Source organism: Chinchilla lanigera, unplaced genomic scaffold (assembly GCF_000276665.1).
Source record: "Chinchilla lanigera isolate Chin_1 unplaced genomic scaffold, ChiLan1.0 scaffold00067, whole genome shotgun sequence".
NCBI lineage: Eukaryota > Metazoa > Chordata > Mammalia > Rodentia > Chinchillidae > Chinchilla > Chinchilla lanigera.
In genome coordinates, this window is record NW_004955468.1 from 12,152,990 (window position 1) to 12,175,534 (window position 22,545).

General features: G+C 49.4%; 1 protein-coding gene and 1 long non-coding RNA gene across 4 annotated transcripts in view; one reads left to right on the forward strand and one right to left on the reverse strand.

Annotated features, from left to right (window-relative positions):
- The first annotated feature begins 9,094 nt into the window (after positions 1–9,094).
- Vangl2 (VANGL planar cell polarity protein 2) overlaps positions 9,095–22,545 on the forward strand; it is a 27,239-nt gene continuing 13,788 nt past the window's right edge. Inside the window, exon 1 of one of the 2 annotated variants that reach the window (XM_005400210.2) lies at positions 9,095–9,176. Coding sequence is in view for 1 of the 2 variants with exons in the window: in XM_005400209.2 (XP_005400266.1) it covers positions 13,377–13,479 (103 nt within the window). In the remaining variant the exon portion in view is untranslated. Of the gene's footprint in view, positions 9,177–13,102; positions 13,480–22,545 lie in introns of those variants that run through there. The other variant, XM_005400209.2, reaches the window with a different exon arrangement.
- LOC102018485 lies at positions 14,948–17,812 on the reverse strand. Of its 2 annotated transcripts, none has more exons than XR_001236937.1 (3): positions 16,309–17,812; positions 15,508–15,644; positions 14,948–15,430 (listed from the first exon to the last, which is right to left on the reverse strand). It is a non-coding gene; the product is annotated as an uncharacterized LOC102018485 (long non-coding RNA). The 2 variants fall into 2 exon arrangements; XR_263417.2 differs by lacking the exon at positions 16,309–17,812 and adding an exon at positions 15,779–16,241.

The window sequence follows — 22,545 nt, forward strand, 5'->3', positions numbered from 1 at the left end:
CTTTATATCTCTACTTGTTCTGTCAATTTTTAAGATATGGGTATTGAAATTTCTGATTATAATTGTGAATTTGTCAATTTTTTCTTATAGTTGTATTGGTTTTTGCTTCATGTACATCGAATCTCTGTTATTATTATATATATACATATATGCTTAGAATTGTTCTTTTCTTGATGAATTGACCTCCTTATCATTGTGAAAGGACCCTGCGTATATCTGGCAAAATGATTTGCCCTCAAATCTACTTTATTAACCACTGCAGCTTTATTTTTATTAGTATTAGCATGGTATATTTTTCTATCTTCTACCTTTAATTTATTTTGTCTTTGTATTTAAAGGAATTTCTTGTAGGCAGTATATATTGGCTATTGCTTTTTTCTCTACTAGAGACTGAACTCAGGGTTGTTCTACTATTAGGCCACATTCTCAGTCCACTTTATTTTTAAATATTTTTAGATAGGATCTTGCTAAGTTTCCCAGGCAGACTTTGAACTTTCGATCTTCCTGCCTCACCCTCCAAAGTATCTGAGATTTTGTGTGTGTGCCAATGCTATTTTTAAATTGGAATGTTTAGACTATTTATATTTAGTGTGATTACTGATATAGTTAGGTTTACATTTTCAATCTTGTTATTTATTGTTTATTCACATCATCTATTCTTTGCTTCTTTTTTTCTTTTTCTGCCTTTCCCTCAGAAACATAAATAATTGAAATTTAAAACAGAACATACAGTAAGAGAGGCTCAAAGAAAGATTTGGAATTTTATTTTATTTATTTATTTATTTTTGCTTCTGGTACCAGGAATTGAACTCACAACCTTGTGCTTGCCAGGCAGGCACTGTGCCAATGAGCTAAATCCCCAGCCCCAAGATTTGGAATTTTAGAGAAGGGATTTGTTAGGCTAAACTGGTGGTACCAGGGTTGTTTAATAGAGAAATCATCATTTGAATTGGATCTTGAAATATTTTGGATATGGATGATGGTGAGAAACTCCATATAGAGGGGAGACGATGAACAAAGAGAAGAGGGTTAGGAAAGCATGCATTTGGCTCAGGGAGGAGTACATTTTCTAGAGGGGTATGAGGAAGAGTGGCAGGAGAAGATGTGGAAGGTTCTTGCTAGCTATCTTTGGACATCTTCACCCAGATGGCCTGAAGACACCTGAGCCACCTGTCAAACTGAACACATTCCCACCCTTTAAACCTCTTCTCTTTCAGTGCCCAGGTTTGAAGTGTAGCACTACCACCCTCCTGAACAACTCCGCTAGCAGCCTTTGCATCATCTTCAACACCTCCTTGTTTTTCAGCCCTGTCCACATCACCCACAGGTCACCTCTCAGGTTTCAGCTTTCTTATGTGTCTTCATCTCTCCTCATAGCTGTGGAGTCAGCAATGCCCACCTCCACTTCTCACTGCAGTCTCCATTTCTGGATTCTTCTTCTTCTTCTTCTTTTTTTTTTTTTTGTCTTTTTGAAACAGGGTCTCTCTATGCAGTTCAGACTGGTCTTGAGCTCACTTTGTAGCCCAGGCTGGTCTTGAACTCACAATGATCCTCTTGCCTCAGCCTCCCGAGTGCTGCTGGATTCTTCTTTCAAACATGCCTCCCACAGCCACGAGCATGAACTCCATGTACCTGCTGAGACTGGATGTGGAATTCTGTGTGTGTGTGTGTGTGTGTGTGTGTGTGTGTGTGTTTCTGGAGAGAGTTTGACTTTCATCAAAGTCTCAAAGACAGTGACAACCCATAAAAGGCTGCAGTGAATTTTTATTCCAAATGAAAGAATTAGCCCTCAGTTAACATAGTGGAGTTGATAGACCACAGGACAAGAAGTCAAGAGCCCTACATTTTAGGTTTAGGTGCTGCCATTCACTAGCTGTATGATTTTGGGCAATGAATTATGTGGTACTTCGGTTCACAGATTTGATTCTTTCCATAATTCTGGTTGCAAACTGAGTTAGACAAGAACCAAATCAAATTCAATGGTTAGGTTCAATGTTGACCTTATGGGGTTGAATGTTGACCTGCTCCGTGCCTGTCTCTTTATCTGTAAACTAAAAAAATTTCTCTTCCAACCGCAAAGTGCTATAATTTCACTATTTACAAACTGCTTCTTTTAACATCAGATATTCCATAGTTGGTTTATTCTCAATCTCCTCTCCTGTGTTCTGTTTTATTAGACAAATATTTACTGCTGTGTGCCATGCATTAAACTAAGTTCTGGGTATGGAGAGATAAATAAAGTACTGTTCTGCTACTTTAGAAGTTAATAAGCTGAGCATGGTGCCATGTGCCTGTAATCGCAGCACTCTGGGAGGCTGAGGCAGGATTGGACGTTCAACCTTCACCTGGACAATTTAGTGAGAATTTGTCTCAAAATAAAAATAAAAAAGGGCTGGGGATGGAGCTCAGTGCAACTGTACCACAACAAACAAATAAATAAATGAATAAATAAATAATGTACTTTTAAAAAAGAAGTTAATAGACTAGCTGGACAGACAGATATGAAAATAGAAATTACCATACCCTGTCATAAATGCTAAGATAGAGGTATACAGACCTCAAAGGAGGCTCTCTGAGTGAGCGGGTATCTAATTGCTTGGGAAGATTGGTGGGTAGTCATAGAGCAAGGCACAGCTGAGTCTTCAAGGATGAACAGAACTTCCCAGGAAGAAAGGAGGGAAAGGCATTTCAGACCAACGAAACACTACAACTGAATGAAGTTAGAGGTGCCATAGAGCCCTGCATTGGCAGAGCAATAAGAGGGATATAGGCGGAATGTGTGGGTGTTGAATGTTTGGGCTTTGTATGCAAGAGATAAGGCTGGAGGGGACAGGAAGGGTGAGTCAGGTAGCAAAAGTCCTTCTATACGTACAGTGCTGAGGTTTGATTTCACCTTGTAGATGGCAAGAAACCATTGGATTTTTTTAAAAAGGCAGGGTCTCATTTTGTAGTTTGGGTTGGACTTCAACTCACTGTGTAGCCCAGGCTGGCCTTGAGCTTGTGACGATCCACCTGCCTCTGCCTCCCAAGGGGTAGGGATCACAGATATGTGCCACTATGCCTGGCCATCAGATTCTTTTAGGTAAGGAAGTGACAGGCTGATCGCTCTTCCAGAGAAAAAAAATCATATTGTCAAGAGAGAGGAGGGTGGATTGGGAGAGAATGAGACAAGTTTGGAAATGATAAATGTCCTAATAAGCCAAGCGGATGGGGTGGAGGAATGTAGTGTGCTTCTTTGGAATCCTACACGTTTAAGGAACCCAAGGAATATTCAAGTTGAAATGTCTGGTAGGAAGTTGAAAATATGAGCCCCAAGCTCAGGAGAGAGGCCTGGAATTAGGAGCATTAATAAGTGAGCACTGACTAAATTGACAAGAAACAACATTGCTTTGGGAGGACGGGTAGAGTGGAAAGTAAAGGGGCCAAAGGCAGAGCTCTGGGAAACATTAGTATTTGAAGTCAGAGGAGGAAAGACACAGACAGCACAGCTGGGTTGCATGAAACTTTATAGTGAAGGGAGGGAGAAGGACGATGGAGAAGAACCTACTTCAAGAAAGGTAGGATGCGGACTGGGGAAGTAGCTCAGTGGTAGAGTCCTTGTCTAACATGGTTGAGGTCCTGGTTTGATCCCTAGCACCACAAATAAGTAGGACAAGAAATAAGGAAAAAAGAGCTAAAGAAGAGGAGGCTACTGAGTGGAGGGAGGTACTTGGTTATGTCACGTCTATTAGGGGAAGGTGAGCCAAGAGGTTAAAGTTAGATACAGGCGAGATTGGAGATAACGGACAGCGATGGGAGAAGATAGGATCCAGTGCACACCTGGAAGGGTTAGTCCTATGCAAGAGAGGTGGGGTGGATGTTTATTCTTCTCAGAAAGGAGGCATGAAGTTAGAAGGCTTAATTTAGCATTTTTTAAAAAATGTAGTGATTCTTACACTAGAATTACTAAAGTAAATTTTTGTTGCTGTTTTGGGAAGTTGACACATGCATTTAACATATCTTGATCTTTTTCAATCCCATTACCCTCTTTCCTCTTTCCTCTCCTTCCCTGTCTCCAAAAAGTCTACTTCCTGGTTTTCCATCATCTCTCCTTTATTTTATTTATTGTTAGGTATTATTTTAGTGTTTTTAAGTATTATTCAGCCATCAAGAATGAAATCATGTCATTTACAGGAAAACGGGTGGATAGAATGGGTTCCAGGCACTAGTACGTTTACAAAGCTTCTTTTTTTTTTATTTTAAAGTGAATAAAAATAAAAAACTGCAAACGATACAGAATTTCAAAGCAAGATGATAGAAAATTAACAATTGTTGTCTTCAGAGTTGTTCAGATTACCAAATGCAGGCATGCAAAATTGATCAAACAATTAAGCATTAACTGTTCCTTTCAGTAAACCAATAGAAATTAGTAATACAATTACCTTAGCTATCTTGTGTATATATACATTTTCCCCCTTCATTCTTTCTTTCTTTTCTCCTCGCCCTCATCCCAGTTGTTCCTTCCTTTTAAGCAGTTACTTTCCCTTTCACAGTATCTATTGTACCTTTCAGATCTTATTTACTCTTCCAGGTTCTTACACTAGGGAGACATACGATGTTTACACACGTGGGTCTGATTTATTTCACTTATGAGTATGGTCTCTAGCCACATCCATTTACCTATAAAAGCCTTGAGTTTATCTGTCTTAAGTGATTAAAATCTGAAGTCAATGTTGAGAACCACTAGTGTGATTTGTAGGTAACTTTTTAGATTGGTAATAATGAAATTGGATTGAAGGAAGCTTATACTTAAGGTAGGATGAACAGAGAGTGGTTAAGATTTGGGATAGATATGGAGCAGAGAAAGAGAAGGAAATTAGAAGGGGGGGAGTTAACATCAACTTAGTGACTCATATGCCAGAGATACAGAAATGAATGAGGATCAGTCCTTTTTCTCAAAGAGATCAGGATCTCATGTGACAAGGAGGCACCTTATAACAACCTAAAAAACAGCAGAGCTCTTGACCAGTTAAGGGTTTGTTTTTTTTTTTTTCCCAGTACTGAGAATTGAACTCACAACCTTGCGCTTGCCAGGCAGGCGCTGTGCCGCTGAGCTAAATCCCCAGCCCTTTGTTTGTTATTTTATTTCCCTTCCTCCCTCTCCTCCTCCTCCTCCTCCTCCTTCTCTTTCTTCTCTTTCTTCTCCTCCTTCTCCTTCTCCTCCTTCTCCTTCTCCTCCTTCTTCTCTTTCTCCTTCACCTCTTTCTCCTTCTCCATCTCCTTCTTCTCCTCCTTCTTCTCCTTCTTCTCCTTCTTCTCCTTCTCCTCCTTTTCCGTCTTCTTCTTCTTCTTCTTTCTTCTTTCTTCTTCTTCTATTACTACTACTAAAAAAGAAAATACCCATTGACTGCACAGTATATATTGGGGCTAGAAATACTTTTGTAAGTATTGAGAGTAAACATTCTAGGAAGGAGCATGCTGAAGAAAGAGCTCTAATTGTCCGGGGGGATGGAACTGTCCCCAGGTTCATCAGCAGGGCTGCAAGAAGAGGTGACTTTTGTCTGGCATGTGGGTCCATTACTGTAGTCACCTTCACCTGGGAGGTGGCTGAAATTGCCAGTCACTCATATTAACCACTCTGTGAAGCTTCTGTGTTTGAGTAGAAAAACTAAGCTGTCTTAGTCACTTTCCTTGTTTCCGGGACACAATACTCAGCACCCACAAGTTAAATGAGGAGAGGTTTATTTGGGCTCACGGTTTTTAGAGGATTTAATACGTAGGCAGCTGGCTCTGAGGCAGGAAGGGCATGGTAGAAGCGCCTTTAAAAAGAAAGCTGCTCATGCCATTGTATCCGGGAGGCAGAGAGTGAAGGGAAGAGCCCAGGAGGGAGATACACCCTGCCAGATCATGCTCTGGGTGACCTATGTCTTCCAATCAGACTCCACCTCCTAATAACACATTTAGTTGTGAACCCATCAGTGAATCAATCCACTGGATGAGTATAGTGCCTCCATGATCCAGTTATCTTCCAAAGCCCCAATTCTGAGCACGTGAGGCTTCCGTGGAGCATTCTAGGTCCAAAACATGACATAAGGGTTCCCTTTCTTACAGCAAGGTTGTTAAAAAAAAAAAAGCCCAACTTTCCACCAGAGCAGAAGATCTAATCTTTCCCTTGACACCTAGGGATAGCGTTGTCTACACAGGAAACAAGCATTTCTGTGCAGCCTTGGCCTTCTCTTCAAGAGAGCTCATTGCTAATTCTTGAACTGTCTGCATCTTCCCTGGGAAATCTGACCTTCCCTGGTGCCTGATATCTTTGGTCTGCCTGTCCCATCCCTACTAACTTGACCCAAGGACTGATAAAGAATTGAAAGAGCTTTAACTGAGGGGCCCTGGTGTTTGTCTAGGAGCCCCCTTCCCTGAGCAAGACTCCTGAAAGCACTAGGAGTCCCCTAGGCATATAACAGTGTGTCTGGAGGGGGTTCTTTCTGGGTTACCTCAGTAGAAATGTTGTGTAGATGGAACTGAGAATGGAAGAAACTTAAACGCTTCCCTATATCCTCAAGGCTAAGAGCTGACCAAAGTCTGTTCTGCTCCATTGTCCTTCAGGTCCGTGGCCTCCCTCTGTCACCTCAGGTTGACCCCCTTGAGGAAATCTTGGTTGGATGTCACCTGCCTTACTGTTCTCCTCCCTCCTAGGGCACATAGGCCTTTTTTTGGGGGGGCCTCTATTTCCTCACTCTGAGTTGAGGGCGTGTGAAATCCTAATGTATTTCTATCCTAAGGGTAAGGGTGGAGGGTAGTCCAAAGGATTGCTAGATAGGACACACTATAGCAATTAGATTTAATGTTGGACCTCTTCTCTGGAACCTGGTGTTTTCAGGACAAAGATATAATTGACATCTCCCAATCTCACCCTCAGTGGAGAACGGAGGGAGTGAGTTTATCTGAGTCTGATGCCTGAGCTCTACTAATCCTGTAGGCTTATTTGCTGACATCTTGACTTGGACTTCAACCTTTCGGTGGAACCAGTCTAAAGAATTAACTGTAATTTTGAGGTCAGAAGCCCCTTTGCAATTCTTTGGGCCCTTCTGAGGTCTGGGAAATGGCCTAGCAACATGTGAACATAATTCACACTAAACCTGCCAGAGGGTGAGATGGCGCCACTGCAGCCCCAACATTGTGTCAAATTACATGCTTGCTGCCCGGAACTAGAGATGTGCTCTGGGCAGGACTGAGGACACCCACGTCCTCCTGCTGCCTTTTACCCCTCCCCAGCTCTCCTGCCACTTGTGTCTCTAATGCCTGGTTGTGATTACTCCCAGGAGCCCCCAGTGTAGCCCAGTGCGTGGCATATGCTAGGCACAGGTGAATGAGTGCCTGTATGCCTGTGGGTCCTCAGGGTACCTGAAATGACCATTCTTTATATTTCTTGGTGCTATGTCGCTGGTTGACCCGTAATATGGGAAGAGGGGAGCACAAGAGGCAAGGGCTGGGCCAAAAGTGAAAGGAAGTGTTTCAGATTTTGCATCTTTGCACAGTCACAGTGCAGACACAGGTAGTCCTTATTTTGGGGACAGATCGGAATGTATAACCCAAAGGGGAGAGCTTGAATCTCAAGGAAATATTTTCATCACGGAAGAGCAAAAATCCCCAAACAAGTGAAGAGCAGACGCTGGGAGTCTCCTTCCTTGGGATTTCTTAATCACAGGGTTGGGAGGAAATTGGAAGCTGGAGGAGGGTGGGATGTTCGCGCTGGCTGGGGGAGAAGTGTGTGAAGATGCTTTTGAAGTGGTACGGTTCTCGGTAAGTGGCAGGTTCACAGCAATAATACCAGTGGTAATAAACTCATACTTCTGCTTTTGCTCACTCCAAGGGGAATATGGAGGTCTCACAGCCACGACTTCATGGTGGGGGTTCTCGGCGGGTTCAGATCTATTGCCCACCTTTCGAAGCCTGGGCAGTTTCTTAGCGTCCTTTAAGGCGGAGATGTCCCCATGTGTTCGATATTTTGTGATAACCCTCAATTCCGATATAGGATCCTCAACTCGGTACAAAGTATCCCAGACTCCTGGGGAGGACAGCCCTGTCTGCTTGGGTTTAGGCACCGTTCGCCAAGACCTTTTCTCCTGGAGGTTTCCTTGGAGAAATGGCCGCTCTCCTCCGCCATCCTAACTAGCTGGCGCACTCCTCTACTCTCCCTCCCGACCCCCCAGGGCAGGGCTCCCTTTGTAATTAATCCCAACACTCCAACCAGAGGGGAGGAAAAAGTGTTAATGACGGATCGTCCCAGACTGACTGGGCGGTCGCGGCTCGCAGCTAGAACACCGGGTAATTAAATTATTTTTGGAGGGGTGTGTGTGTGTGTGTGTGGTGGTGATAGTGTCAGGGAAATCCCCGTGTGGCTGGGAAGAGGGGCGCGTGTCTTGACACTAATTAAAATCAAGGATAACCCTCCCCTCTCGCAGCTCTAGGGGGGAAAAAAAAATCAACCTTCCCACGTCTCGGATTCCATTGGATTTCGTGCGGCCGGGTTTGAGGCCCTGAAGAGAATACAGCCAGCGCCCGGGGTCTGGGGGCTCCGTCTGCGACCTGGCCGAGGGGGTCGAGGGAGTCAGCCCCAAGAGGGGCTGCGGGCTGGGCCCAGGCCGGGAATTGAGGAGCCCCTTCCCCAGCCTGCCTACAGCTCAGGGCCGCGGTCGGGACCCCGCCGAGCCACCGAGCACCCGAAGAGAAGGGCTGGGGCGAGGCGACTCCGGGAACAGCGCGGCCGCAGACAATGGACGCGCGGCGGGAGGGGCGGCTTCGGCGGGAACAGCCGGGAGGCGGCGCCCGGAGCGCGCGCTCCCCGCCCCCTGCACCCCCTCCCGGCCCCTCCCCTCGCCCCTCCCCCTCCGTCGCCGGCTCGCGATCCGATTCCTGATCCCTGATTCCTCGATCCTTGGTCCCGCCATGGGAGTCTGAGCACCCTCCATCCGCTCCCCCCGCCCCCTGGCCCCGGGGCCTTGAGGGGGACGAGGCGAGCGGTTTGGGACGGAGCAGGGGGTGAGCAGAGTCGGGAGCCCCCCTCGGCACCCCCACTAGCCCGCACTGTCGATCCAAGCTCGGAGTTCCGAGAGACCCGGAGTGCTGCGGATACAAAGGCGCCGGGCCGAACGGAGCGCCCGCCGAGCCCACCCGGCGGTTCGCAGCGGCGGGTGAGTGCCGGGCCGTGGGGGTGCAGGCAAAGTTTGCAAAAAAAAAGAAAAAAGAAAAAAAAAAGGAAAGAAAGGAAAAACCAGAAGCAGAAAATGAAGACCATCATGCAAGGGGCCAAGAGGTGCCCGGCCCTGGAGCGAGCGGGGAGGCTTATGGGGGAAGGGGGGCTCGGCGCAACCCCCTTCCGGTCCACTCGCCCACCGCGGCGCGGAGTGCCCCCCAACTTTGGGGAGGGGAAGGGGTGCGTGGGGAGGGGGCGGAGCCCAGGCCTGGAGAGCCGGGGACTTTCCTCAGCCTGGGGCTCCTGTGGGGGCCTTAATGATCCTCAGGGAGCGGGTTGGAGCCCGAGACCAAGCTTGTGTTGAAGGGTAGGGGAAGAGCCAGTGGAAGGACCGAGTCTGGAGGTACTGGCAGCCAAGGTGTTTCGGGGTGCATGCATGTATTGGAAGTGTGGGGAGAGACGAGGACAGGTATGCGTTCAGGGTGCAGACTGAAGCCTGGGGAACCGGCTGGGGACTGTAGAGGGGGTGTGTGTGCAGCGCGAAGGTGGAGCTGGGGGTTGGAGAACCGGACACCTTGAATGGGGCCGAGGGGCCCGGGGCCCGCATCCCTCTCTACACTCCTGTTTACCCATCATGTTTACCCGTGGGCTCTGCGTTAGTGAGTTTTAAGGGGCTGCTGGAGGATCAGGGTGCATGATTCTTTGTTTTTGTGTGTGTGCGCGCCTTGACGCGCTGCGTGTTCCTGCAGGTGGGCCCCGGGGTCTGCTGCATGTGTAGGTGTGTTTCGGTGCTTGAGTGTGTGTGCACCCAGGGAGCGGCAGACCACTCATCTGCTGGGTGTTTGTATTTGTATTTGTGTGTATGTGCAGGGGAAGGGGTGTGTGTCTGTGTGTGTGCTGGAAGAGGGGCTGATGGGAAAGAGGTGGATGGATACTAAGAAAGGTGGGTGTGTATGAGCAGAACGGGGTATATGGTAGGTGTGTGTGCACCTGTGTACTGGGAAAGGGTATGAGTAGATCTGTGTTCTCCGGTGTGAGATCTGTGCTGAAGAGTATCCATGTGTGTACCTGCCTCAGCTGTGGGGTGTGTATTTCGGAGTGTGTGTTGGGGGTACCTCTTGTCTCTGCAGGCATATTTTCCTGGCAGGAAGCCCATAGGGAAGGGTGTCTGCAGGATTCTGACGCTTTTTGGATGGCCCTGCCTGGGCTCAAGGGTAGTACCTGGAGTATGGGAGACAGACGGCGGGGAGGGGTGTTTTGGCAGGTGCCTGCTTTGGAAGAAGATGGGTTTTTCGGTTGTTTGTAGTCCTACAGGAATTTGGGGGATTGTAGGAGCTAGGGATCGGAGTAAGAGGAGCTGGAAGAGGCCACATACTTGGCTTCCCTGTCTCTGTGCAGCCCGGTCCGGTCACAGTTTTCTTGGACTGCTGTTTTGGAGCTGACTGCTTCAGTCTCCTCCAGCTCTGCCCTGCCTCTGGGGTCCCCAGATTCCTGAAGAGTCTGGATTCTGGTGTGGGGTGCGGGGAGAGGCAGCAGCATCACTAGAGGAATAAGACTCAGTAGGGAGAGCCTGGGTCTCCTGTGCACGGTGCTGAGATGTTGGCATGGAGGTGTTTCTTCAGGAGTTTTGTGTTTCTGTGTGGTGTATCACACAAGTCCTGTTTTCCCTGGTGAGAGGCTTGATTAGGATGGAGATGTGTGTGAGCTTTTGAGAGGGCAGGTGTTGGTGCGGTGGGAAGGGGTCTGTATTCATTGGTGAGGTACTGTGGTAGGCAACAGTATGGATGTCCTTCTCCCTAGTAGCTGCCATGTTTCTCTTTTGGGGTGAAGGGAAGGAGCACCTGGCATCTCCATTAGGTCACAAGGCTTGTTCCTCTGCTGCATGCTTTCAGCCATTTCTCTTTTGCTGGTTAGATTGAGACACAGAGTTTTAAGAGCTGAGGCTGTGATTGTACATGCCCATTAGGGTCTCTGGGCAATGGAATTGGAATGTTAGAGCCTCTACTGGGCATGTGCAGTTGGAATGCCCCTTCTTCAGTCCTGGAGGCTCCGTACCCTTACTAAGATTCAGGAATAAGAGCAGTGAGGGTTGGACAGTATTAGGACTAGGGATAGGAGCAGAGCAGGAAAAGACAAGATTTTCTTCCTTAAAAATGCTTGATTCCTTCAATCAGGACATCTGTTGGATGCTTAGCATTGTCAGAGCTAGCCAGGCATTTGTGGCTAGGATGACGTGGTCTAGCTTTCTAGGGTACCTTGTTGGCTGTGTGTACATTCGCCACGTGCATATCATCTTGGTGAGTGCACTTTTCCAGGGCAGAGGAACTGTGGTCAGACAATAGGAAGTGTCATTTCAGAAAGTACTTCCAGAGGGGGACCCACTGGCCACATCGGCCCCTCCTCCCCCATTGTTTTGCTCCTGCTTTTTATTTCCTCTAATTCTTCAGGGCAGGCCTCTCTGCTGTGTCTCCTCTAATTTTCCTGTGTCTGAGGACAGAGTCTCCTTTTCCTGGAGCAAGACAGACTTTATCCACTCCTCTGGAGGCAGAGGTCTGGGGCTCCCCTAGTCCCCTCTGAGTTCTAGATTCTCTGGTCTTCTTTGCTCTCTCTTTCTTTAACAGCTTCCCACAGTGTGAGGCCAAAGAGAGGAGTCAGATTTGGTTGGAATAAATACTTAAATAACAGTGTGACCTTGGGCAAATTATTAAACCCTATTCCTGAGCCTCGAAGGTGTCTTAAGGCACCGACTGAACCCATCCATAAGGAATCCCAGTTCCCCGTCGTCTCCTTCCTTGGTTTCAGCTTGCTCTTGAATTCTGGCTTTGCCACTTCTTAATGCTATGACCTCAGATGAAATATGTAACTTTCCTCACCTGTGAAATGGAGTTAATAATAGGCTACACCTCTTAGGATCATGAGGAGCCAATGAAATAATCTGGACAGGGCAGTCTGTGTAGTAGTGCTCATGGGAAGCATCGGTAAAGGTTAGCTGGAGTGGTTTGGATTTTGCGTGGTGGCCACTGTAAGGGAGAGAGGTGAGGGTAGTGTCGTGTGAGAGCTGGGCTTTAGTTCTGTCCTCCTTTGGCTGACCGGGTCAGGCACTGCCTCTGTGTTCCAGGTGCTGTGCAGAGCACAGGGGATGGAGGGGGCAAATAAGACAGGTTTTCACCAGAGAGATGTGCACGAACATGTTGATTTCCTGTAACCCTGTGAATGCTGTGTAGAGGTGTGTTCTGGAGTCCCCTGGAGCATCGAGGAACCGTGCCTGGCCCTGGGGTGGGGTATTAGGGAAAGTTCCTCAAGGAGATATGCTTTTAGCTGGCTTAAAGAAAAAAACCCATGAAATAAATTCACATAACATAAAATTAACCATAAAGTGCATAATTCATTGGTGTTTAGTACATTCACAGTGTTGTACGCCCATCATCTCTGTCTAGTTCCAAAACATTTTCACCATCCCAAAAGGAATCCTGTGCCCTCTAGGCTTTTGCTCCGGGTTTCCCCTGCCTCAGTCCCTGGCAACTGCCAGTCCACATTCTGTCTATGTGGAATCACCTATTCTGAATATTTCGTATACATGGAGTCCTGTGTTGTGTGTCCTTTTGTGTTTGGCTTCCTTCACTTAGTGTAATATTTTCAGGCTTCATCGCATTGTAGCATGCATCGGTGCTTCCTTCTTTTTAATGGCTGAGTAATATTCCACTGTATGGCTATATCTTAGCTGGATTTTAAAGGGAGGGAAGGGACTGAAAGGGCACTGCCCGTAGAGGCTAAGCATGAGCAAGATGGAGCATGGGGTGTTTGGCGAAGCTGGTTTTTTTTTTTTTTTTTTTGGTTTGTGTTTTTGTTTTTTGAGACAAAGTCTTGCTGTCTAGTTCAGACTAGCCTTGAACTCACTAGGTAGCTCATTGTGGAATTCACAGTGATCCTCCTGCCTCAGCCTCCCAAGTGCTGGGATTATAGGTGTGCGCCATCACACCTGGTTGGTGCTGAAGTGTGATTTGGTTTGGCCTCAGTTTCTGTAGTTATAAAACACAGTTAATGATCCCTTTCCTTCCTACCTTGTCCTGTGGGGTTGGTGGAGGTGGAGGTATTAGGGGAAAGGAGAGTCTGGGATATCATTCCTCATCTCAGGATATATATGTATATATATATGTTTTAATGTGCTCTTTCCTCTCTCCTGGCAGCTCCCTCCTGTATGCCCCTACCTTTCTCCCTGTGTGAGCTCGCCTTCCTGCTTCCCTTGGCAACAGCGTCCCCTCTCTGGCTTGATCTGAAATTTCTCTTCTTGCCCTGTCCAGGTGGGTAGTGTGCTGAGCATGGTGAGGTTTTGGCAGCCGAGGTGAGGGGAGGGGCTGGGAGCGAATCCTCCTCACACTGTCCCTGTTGCTTTCCCCTTCTTCACGCTGTCCCTTGGTGTTCAGCCTTGGGCAACCCCCTGTCACCACCTCTGCTGGGACCTGGCCTGTAATGAGCCCGGGAGAATCTTTGTAGCTGCCTGTCCCACATTGCTTGCTACAGAGTAGGAGGCAGAGGCCTCTCTGGGGGGCCCTTTGGAAATGAGGTGTTCCCCTGCCTGCCTGGTGCGCCTGGCGCGGTTGGTAATTACAGATAAGACAGCTGGGAACAGGCTGGGGAGGAACAGGCCCGGTGTGAGCAGAGCTGGGGCTATCCTGGTGATCAGGCTGGGGCGGGAAGAGGGGAGAGTGGGAAGAAGCTGGGGTCCAGGGTGGGGCGGGAGGCCTGGCACCCCCGACCCCACGCCACACAGTCTAGAGAGGAGCGGGAGGTAAGGCCCAGCCTTGCCATGAGGAAGGAAGGGAGTGGAGCCAGGCTGGAGGATTCAGGAGCCCCCAGGGAAAGGAGCAGAATGCACGAAGAGGGATTTGTCTGCTCTCTCAGATCTTGGACAAGTTCTAAGTTACGGAGAAGCCAACAGCTCACCCAGCGGTGACTATCTTTTTGTGGGTGGGGTCTCACTTCCCACTGTGAGGTTATGGGAACGGGAAGTGGAGAGGATTGACTGTGTGAGCCCTAAAGAAGAAAGAGGTAAGGGCTCACATTTTGTTGAGCATCTAGTATGTGCCAGATGCTGGTATTATGCATACATGATTACATTGAAAACTTTTCCCATTTTAAAGAGGTTTAGGAGAAGCGAACCCCTCATCAAAGATTACATACCTCATAAAAGGCTCTGCCAGGCAATCTGGCTTTCTTGGTCTGCCTAAAGTGCTCTCTTTACCTTTCCTTGCTCTCCTCCAGGTTAGATCTGATTGCTCATTATTACCTTTAATCCTGAACTTGAATCATTCCCCTGCCCCTGCAAAGCAGACATGAGTCTAGATGTCAGCTGAAGAGGAGAAGCGTCTGCCTCTGAGGGCCTCAGGGAGGAGTCCAGCCTGTAACTTGGCCAGAAGCCTTTTCTGGGGCTGCCCCTTCTTCCTGGTGGGCCACTGTTGGGGCCAGGCTGTGGGAAGGGAGTGACTGTAGGCCCCACCCTGTAGCCCGGGGGTCTTGTGACGAGGAGGCCCTCACTGGCTGTAGGGTTTTCCTGCAAAGCCCCAACCCCCAGCTCTTGAGACCCCCCACTCTCACCAGTGCATGGCTCCTCCCGCCTGGCCAGAAGACAGAAGGTGTTTGTGTGTGGGTCAGGGTGGGTGGGGTGCTCTGGCTTTTTAGGGTAGGGGAGGGTTTGGGGCAGGAACAGGTGCTGAACCTGGGGTGTGAATGCAGTAACTTAAAAAACAACTGAGTGTGAACAGAAACACATATTTTGTCACCTGCTTTACTCCAGGAATGGAGTGGCAGATCGAAGGGATGGGGGAGTTGAGAATCCTCAGGAGTGCGAAGCTCGAAGCTCGTGGTGGGAGGGGGAGGTTGTCAGAAGGGTTGATTGGCAAGTGGGCCTTTCAGCTGGCTCAGTTTTCCTAGATAAGGACGGCTGATTGGTCAGACCTCAGGCCTGCTGAGGTGGGAGGAGGAAGTTTTATGGGGAAACCCAGGCCGGCCGCCCTCAACCACCTCGTCTCACAGTCTGAGGCTCGCTCTGCTGCTGTCCCCACACAATCCAGCCTTGGTGACAGTGTCCCATATGTTCTTCCACACGCCTTCCTCGAGCCTCAGCTCTTCCCATCCACACGCCAGCCTAGGGACAGCCAACTTCTCCTTCCGGAGTAGCTGCTTCCCACCTCCCTGTGCCTCAAGGAAGGGGCTGGGTGAACAGGGACAGTTGGAGCTTCCTAGGACAGCAGCCTACGAAGAGAAGAGAAGGAGGCATTTTGTTGGAAATATAGAGGAAGTTGGCCTCTGGGCGAACACAGCTCACCCACCTCCTGTTGTCCACTTTCTTTCTGTCCTAGGGACACCTTGAGGCACCTGTTTTCCTTCTTGGTTCTTCTACAGCTCACCTGGTGGGCAGGGAGGGGCTGGTCCTCTGCCCCAGGCAGGGAGGAAGCAGCTCAAAGCCCTGTGGGTGGGGATTGTTGATGAAAATTAAATACAGCACTCTAGTACCCAGAAGCCTCAGTCACCCTCCCACCAGCTTAGTGTCCTGTCCCCCCTCTGGCCTCACCTGGGGCAGGTGCCAAAGGGATTACTCACCTTTTCTCTTGCAGCTTCTGACTCCTGTTCCCTCTGAGCTTAACTAGGAATGGGTCTGGGGGTAGTAGGATGCTATCGGGTACATGTGTGCTCATACATGCACATGCGCAGGTGTGCTGTGGTGGGGGCAGGGACTTCAGCGAGCTGGAGTGGGGGTAGGGGTGCCAGACAGACAGCAGAGCAGGTCTCTACAGAACCTGCCTAGCCAGGGTGGGTGGAGCTGGGTGGGGCAGGCAGGAGCCATTCCAGTTCCAGAGGGGGAACATCAGTGTAGGTGTGTGCACTTGTGTGTGTATGTGTGTGTGTGTTTCGGTGTGTTTGTGGATTAGGGGTGTACTCAGCCTCACCCTTTGCCCTAGAGTGAGGGAAACTGAGGAACTCGGTAGAGCTCCCTTCTACTAGCGTGGAGCCCAGGTACCCGGGTACTCAGGTACTCTCCCCTGCCCCTGCACTGCGGTCCCGCAGTGAGAGGCTGCTCCGGAAGGCCCTATGGTTGGGTGACCCGGCGCACCCCTCCCCCTGCTACTCACCCATGAGGAGAAGGATCCTGCCCCCACCCCGGGGCTGTGAGGATGGTGAGCTCATGTCTGGGCTGTCCTGGGAGAGTGCCTCGTTACCAGCGGGGGTGGGGCACCTGGTGCCAGCTCTGGGCTCCCTGGTGCTGCGTTTTCTAACCCTCAGCCTACTGAGATCCAGCTGTTCTTTCTGGCCTCATGGACAGCACTGTCACGTCAGGTCCCCGGGGCCAGGAATGAGGGTGGGTAAAATTTCAATCCTACTTTCCGTTCAAGGCTTGGGAGCCAAAGCCCACTCTATCTTCCTTCTTTTTATAGCAGAAAATCCCCCCCAGCATGGGCCCATGGGGATGGGTGGCTTTTGCACTCGAGAGGCTGAGGGGGATGAGTGATGCACAGCAAGGTTCTTAGTCGGGAGTGATGGGAAGCTGAGTGCAGCCTTTGGTTAGGGCTGTGTTTGTTGGCTTAGGCCTGCTGCGTCTCTGATCCCTGTCACTGGGGAGACGTAGGGACATAGGGCAGGAGTCGGTAAATTCTCCCCTTTCTTTGCTTTCTTGTCATGTTGGCTATTTAAAGAACTCAAGTCCAGAAGGAGACTCGTGGAAGAGCCCGAGGTCCCACTCCAAGAGAAGCACACCTCAGAGTCATCGCATTAGGTTTCCTCCCTGTAGCAGGGGCTGCTCTGGAAGTAGTGACTAGGCACGAGTTATTTGCCTTCCTTGGGCCCCACCTGTTCATCTGTAAAACTTGGGGTTGTACTTTCAAGGTACAAGAGAAGTGAGTGGGTCAATCCACTGTCTCTTGGAAGGAGGAGACAGGAGCAAGGGGAATGATGTGGTGGAGGCCTCCCTGTCCTCTACGGAAGGAAGCCATATTAGGTGTCTGCATTTCCTCGGCCTGTCAAAAACCTTGAGTCCCCTCCCACCACTGCTGACTGGGATGTCTATGTCAAGCTCATCTGTGAAGCTCAGGGAATAGTATAGCAAAGGAGGAAGACAAGCAGGGCCCGGAGTGCCCTTCATAGCTGTGAATCGCTGCTCTGCCCTATGTGAGCAGCCTTAGGACTTCATGGGGTGTTCTGTCTCTGGGCAGATGTCTAGCTCTTTGGACACCGAACTGGGAGGTTGAACATCTGGCTTGTTTCCTGGCCCCATCTCTCCCCTAAAGTGGGCGCCCAGCACTTTGAGTGGAGCATACGTTAATATGCTTGCGTTGGGGCTGTGATTAGTGTGGCTGGGGGTGCCCACGTGTACCTCTCAGCTTGAGTGGAGAAGGCGTTTCAGGCATGTGCACAAGACCCAGGCTCTCCCGTAGGAATCAGAGGCCTTAAATGGGCAAGGGTTCACAAACCCTCTTTAGGAAGGGTCTGAAGAGCTAATCCAGCCCATTCCCTGTGTTCCTGACCGAGGACAGGAAAGGGGTCTGCCAGAGATCTCCCCCTGTCAGAGGTGAACTTTTTTTTGAGACAGGGTTATACTGTGCAGCTCAGGCTGGCCTTTAACTCACTTTGTAGCCCAGGCTGGCCTGGAACTCACAGGGATCCTCCTGCCTCAGCCTCCCAAGTGCTGGGATTACAGGCATGTACCAGCACGCCTGGTGATAGAACTTCTGGCTTCTTGTTCTTTCCCACCTTCTTCCCCTCTCTGGCTCAGGTCTTTTCTAACATCACACTGAGGTGCCCCTGCACCGCTGCCTGGTATTTCCAGTCCTGTACTCCATAGAGGCATGGAACAATTGTGACTGCTTTAGGTACACTTTCGAGTTCTGTCCTTTACCTTCCCTGCCTCCCTTTCCTTTGCCGCGTCATCCTGGCTCCTACAGTGTTTCTCCTGGCCTTGTGCTCTGCCTCATTTCCCACCCTGAGCCTAATGCAGCTGGTGCTGGGCGGCTGGGTGCGCCAGGGCCTGCAAAGAGGTGGTGACCACAGCCACTGGGGCCTGCTCATCTGTCCCCAGCACACACTGCGCATGGGTTACTTGTTTCTGTGTCCCCTTGAGCTGCTCCTGTGAGTAGAGGAGTGGGGAAGGGTCAGTCCGTTCTGGTCTGTGTTTTGGCCACCCCCAACCCCACCATACATACATATACCCCAGGGCCTTGCTCCCTCTGCGCTTGTCAGGGTTTGAATGTATTTTTTCCAGAGGGCTCCAATTGTTTCCTGAAGAAACCTGATCTGGAGTGCAGACAAAAGCTGGGGCTGCCAGAGGAGAAACCCCATTCTCTCTCTAACCCTCTGTCCTTATTCCCCCCTTCCCCACCTCCATAACCTCTCTCGCTTTGGATTCTGGGTATGGGTTCCAGTGCCTGGCTGCTATCACCTAGGCAACCGGGGGCTTTGGTTACCATGGTGATCAATGTGGGAGAAGCTGGGCAGCGGGGACAAAAGCCCCCACATTCCCCCCAGCCCTCCCCTCAATCCCCTTGGGATGATACTGAGACACATTCCATTAATTTTATTTCTGAAAGGCCTTTGGAGGGGAGAAGGGTCTCTTTTTTGTGCTGGGCTCTCTCTTCCTTCCCTCTCCCCTCTCTGGCCTCCTTTTAACCCCAGATAATCCATGGCTGGTTTGAGCAGGGCCCTGAGTGCCTGTGTTGTGTCTTGGGAGTAAGGGGTGAGGTGAGAAGCCGTGGATATGCTCCCTTTTCACAGCCTCCCACACCCCCGGCCCAGTGTAGCTCAGCCTGTGCCAAGCCTGGGCTTCTCTCCCCACTTCGTCACCCCTCTGACATTTCCACTTGTTGAGCTCATCCACTGCTCCCCTCCCCCGCTCTTCCCTGGGAACACTGCCCACCCGGGAGACCCTCCAAAGCCCTGAGTCCTGGGATGGGGGCTTCTGCCTTCTCTCTGTACCCCTCCTCCTCTCAGCCTCTCCAGTGCTTGGATTAGTTTCCTAGGGCACTGCAGGGGGCAACAGGCAAGGATCTCAGAAATTGGGCTCATTTTTGGCCCCTGTGTTCGGTAGGGGATGGAGGAGCATGTTTTGGTGTGTTTTGAGACCTGTGACTTCGGTTGTCAGGCCAGGGATGCAGGTTTGTGCTGGGTCTTTTTTTTTTTTTTTTTTTTTCCCCCCGATACCAGGAATTGAACTCACGAGCTCACACTCGCCAGGCAGGTGCTGTGCCACTGAGCTAAGTCCCCAGCCCCCTGTGCTGGGTCTTTAATAAGCAGCTAGAGGGGAAGGTGATGGCTCCGGGCTGAGCAGCTCAGAACAAAGTATTGGAGGGGACTGGTACCTTCATCTGGCTTGACATTTATCTGTGGCATCGGCTTACTTCTCAGTGTGTTTAAAGCCATAGTTCTGTATAGGATGTGTGTGTGTGTGTGTGTGTGTGTGTGTGTGTGGCTTCTTTATTTAGTCATACAAATAGCAAGATTTATTTATACCACCTCTTTCTCTAGTCTCAGAAGAAGTGTCTGGGGACTGGAGTGTGAGAGATCTCCTGGAGCTAGAGCTTATTAATTGCTTAACTGATTACTAGCTGCAAAGTTTGTAAAAGCGCTTCTTTCACCCCCGTGATTCTTACAGCAACCCCACCGAGTAGGTGTCATGACCTTCTCTGTTTTACCAGTGAGCCTACCCTGCTACCCACGAGTGCTGAGAAGTTAAGTAACTTGCCTGGGATCACACAGCTAGTTCATGGGCGAGGCAGAGTCAGAACTCAGACCTTGGTGTATAAATCCCAGTCTTTTTGCTGCCGCTCTGGCAGATGTGGGCATTCAGGGTGGTAGCGAGGAGATGGAGGGTGTGGGTTCTAGTGCCTGTGCAGTCTGGAATATACTTGTCTTTGAGCTTCACTTTTTAAGAGGAGCACCAGAGAGAATAGGCTGGAACCACATCAAAAGTGATGCAGGTGAGACATCTGAACTACACAGAGGAGTAACGGGCAGCGTGGGTTTAGCGGAGAGTGGTGCAGGGACAGCTGGGGGTGAATGTGGGTCCTGTTTGCAGCAAATTGCTGAGAGAGGTTCTGAGTTGGGTTGAGATACTATGTCTCTGTCCCCTAAGCATGTCCCTGTCACACACTTGTTTTGACATGGGCGTGTGGACAAACATCCCTGACCCATGGATTGCCTCCAGATAACTCTTAGGAGGATAAATGAATGGATTTCACAGCCGTTATATCGCTCTACACTTGCAGTTGTGTTGATAGTCACACAGGCATATTCATTTACTTGGTGTGTATCAGTTACTCATTCTGTGCCCACAGGAGGGGAGATGGATCCAAATATATCGCAGTCATACTGATTATTCTCAAGTTGCTGATGGTTTAGAGAGGTGGAGAAAAGTTAACTCTCCAAAGCAGTTCAGCTTAGCTCTTTATGTAACTGGCCTCTCAGCAGCATTTGACCTGGTTGACTGTAGTCCTCCTTGAAATGCTCTTGCATCCTTGGCTGCCCTGAGGCCCCACTCTTCTGGTCTGTTGCTCACCTGGTCTTTCCTTCTCCTCCCCTAAGCCTGCTTTTTCCTCTGGATGCATGTGCATTTTGGAATTCTTGGTCCCTTATGTAGTCCTTTCCCAAGGTGCTCTTCTTTTGTTGCTGTTTTTTTGAGACCAGGTCATTTTTCATAGTCCAGGCTGGCCTAGAACTCATAGTGATCCTCCTGCCTCAGCCTCCCAAGTGCTGAGATTATAGGCACATGCCACCATGCCTGGTGTCCCGAACTGATCTTGATAGCTCTTTCCATTGTCCTTGAGATATAGAGGATTGAACCTAGGGCCTTCACACCAAGCCACACCCTGTCCTTTTTGGAGATGAGGTTTCTTTTTTTTGTTTTTTGTTTTTTGTTTTTTGGAGACAGAGTCTTGTATGCAGTGCAGGTTGGCCTTGAGCTACTTTGTGGCCCAGGCTGGCCTCAAACCCACAACAATCCTCCTGCCTCAGCCTCCTGAGTGCTGGGATTACAGGCGTGAGCCACCACGCCCACCCAGAGATGAGGTTTCAATAAATTGCCTAGGCTGAGTTTGAACTTTCAATCTTCTTGCCTCAGCCTCCTAGAGTGCTGGGATTATGGACATGTGCCACCATGCCTAGCTCGGTTCACATTCTTCTGAGTCCAGCTTCTCCCAAACCCAGCTGCCCCTGCTTCTAAGCCATGAGCTTCACAGTGGGAAACAAAACTCGCCATTTTCCTCCCCAAATGTGCTTCCCTCTCATTTCCTCTGACCTTCCTTAGGGTGTGGTCATCTTCTCCTTTACTCAGGCGGGGACTCTACTGCTCCCCTCCACCTCAGCCAGTCCTTAGTCCTTTCCCTAGATCTCGTTGATTCTGCCACCAACCTCTGTCTTAAACATGACCATTTTTCACCTGTCCCGTACATCTGCCCCAGCCAAGTCATCACCACAGTTCCTTGCTGAGCTCTGGCTTTCCCCCTTTCGCTGCATTCCTGTCTTGATCTTTGTAGCTAAAATAGGTTTCCTATTGCGGTAGACTAAAACCTGGCTCTTCCCTTGGCCTCTAGCCCTCTCCCGTCCTCAGCTCTGGTCCCCCAGCCTCTCTCACTGTTGAAATGCACAGAGCTCTTTCCTGCTTTTCGTCTTCCTGCGTATGATTCCACAGCTCTGTGGACTTTTCCTTCCTCCCATGGGCCTGCTCTCAGGTATCGTTTGTGCAGAGACTTCCCAGAACATTCAGTTTCTTTTATTTTAAAAAGTTTTATGTTTATGAGTATGTGTTTGCAGTACATAATAATGACATTCATCATGGGGAGTTGGTCCATGTACACAACACATCTTAATTCTTTATATGTCCCTTTCCTCTCCCCTCTCGCCCCCAGAACACCCAATTTAAAGCAGCTCAGCAAAGTTGTCTGTCGTGGTTTCCTGTCCTTTTGCTTCCTTCATGCTGACGTGGTCATTCATGTTTATCTGTTTACTTGTTTTGTGCACATCTTTTCATGAAGGCTTTGTTACAAGGCTGTGTACCCAGGGCCTAGTGAAGTGTGTGTTCATAGAAGGTGCTTAAAATGGGTTTGGTGAATCAGTGAATGAAGATAGGAAGTAAGTGTGTGCAGTGCATGGTAAAGACTGTTAGTGGGATTGGTGTAGTGGGGAGACAGTCCCGTATGTCAGAGGCTCCTGTGGAGGTGGGCTGGGATCTGAAGAGTAATGGGTGGATTTGAGGCTGCTCCTCAGCCCATAAGGAGCCAAATAAATCTGTGCCTTGCCTATTCCAGGACTGTAGGCTTTTGGAAAATGGTTTTACTTATCCTTTATTCCTCCCTTCACTGTGTGTGTGTGTGTATATATATATA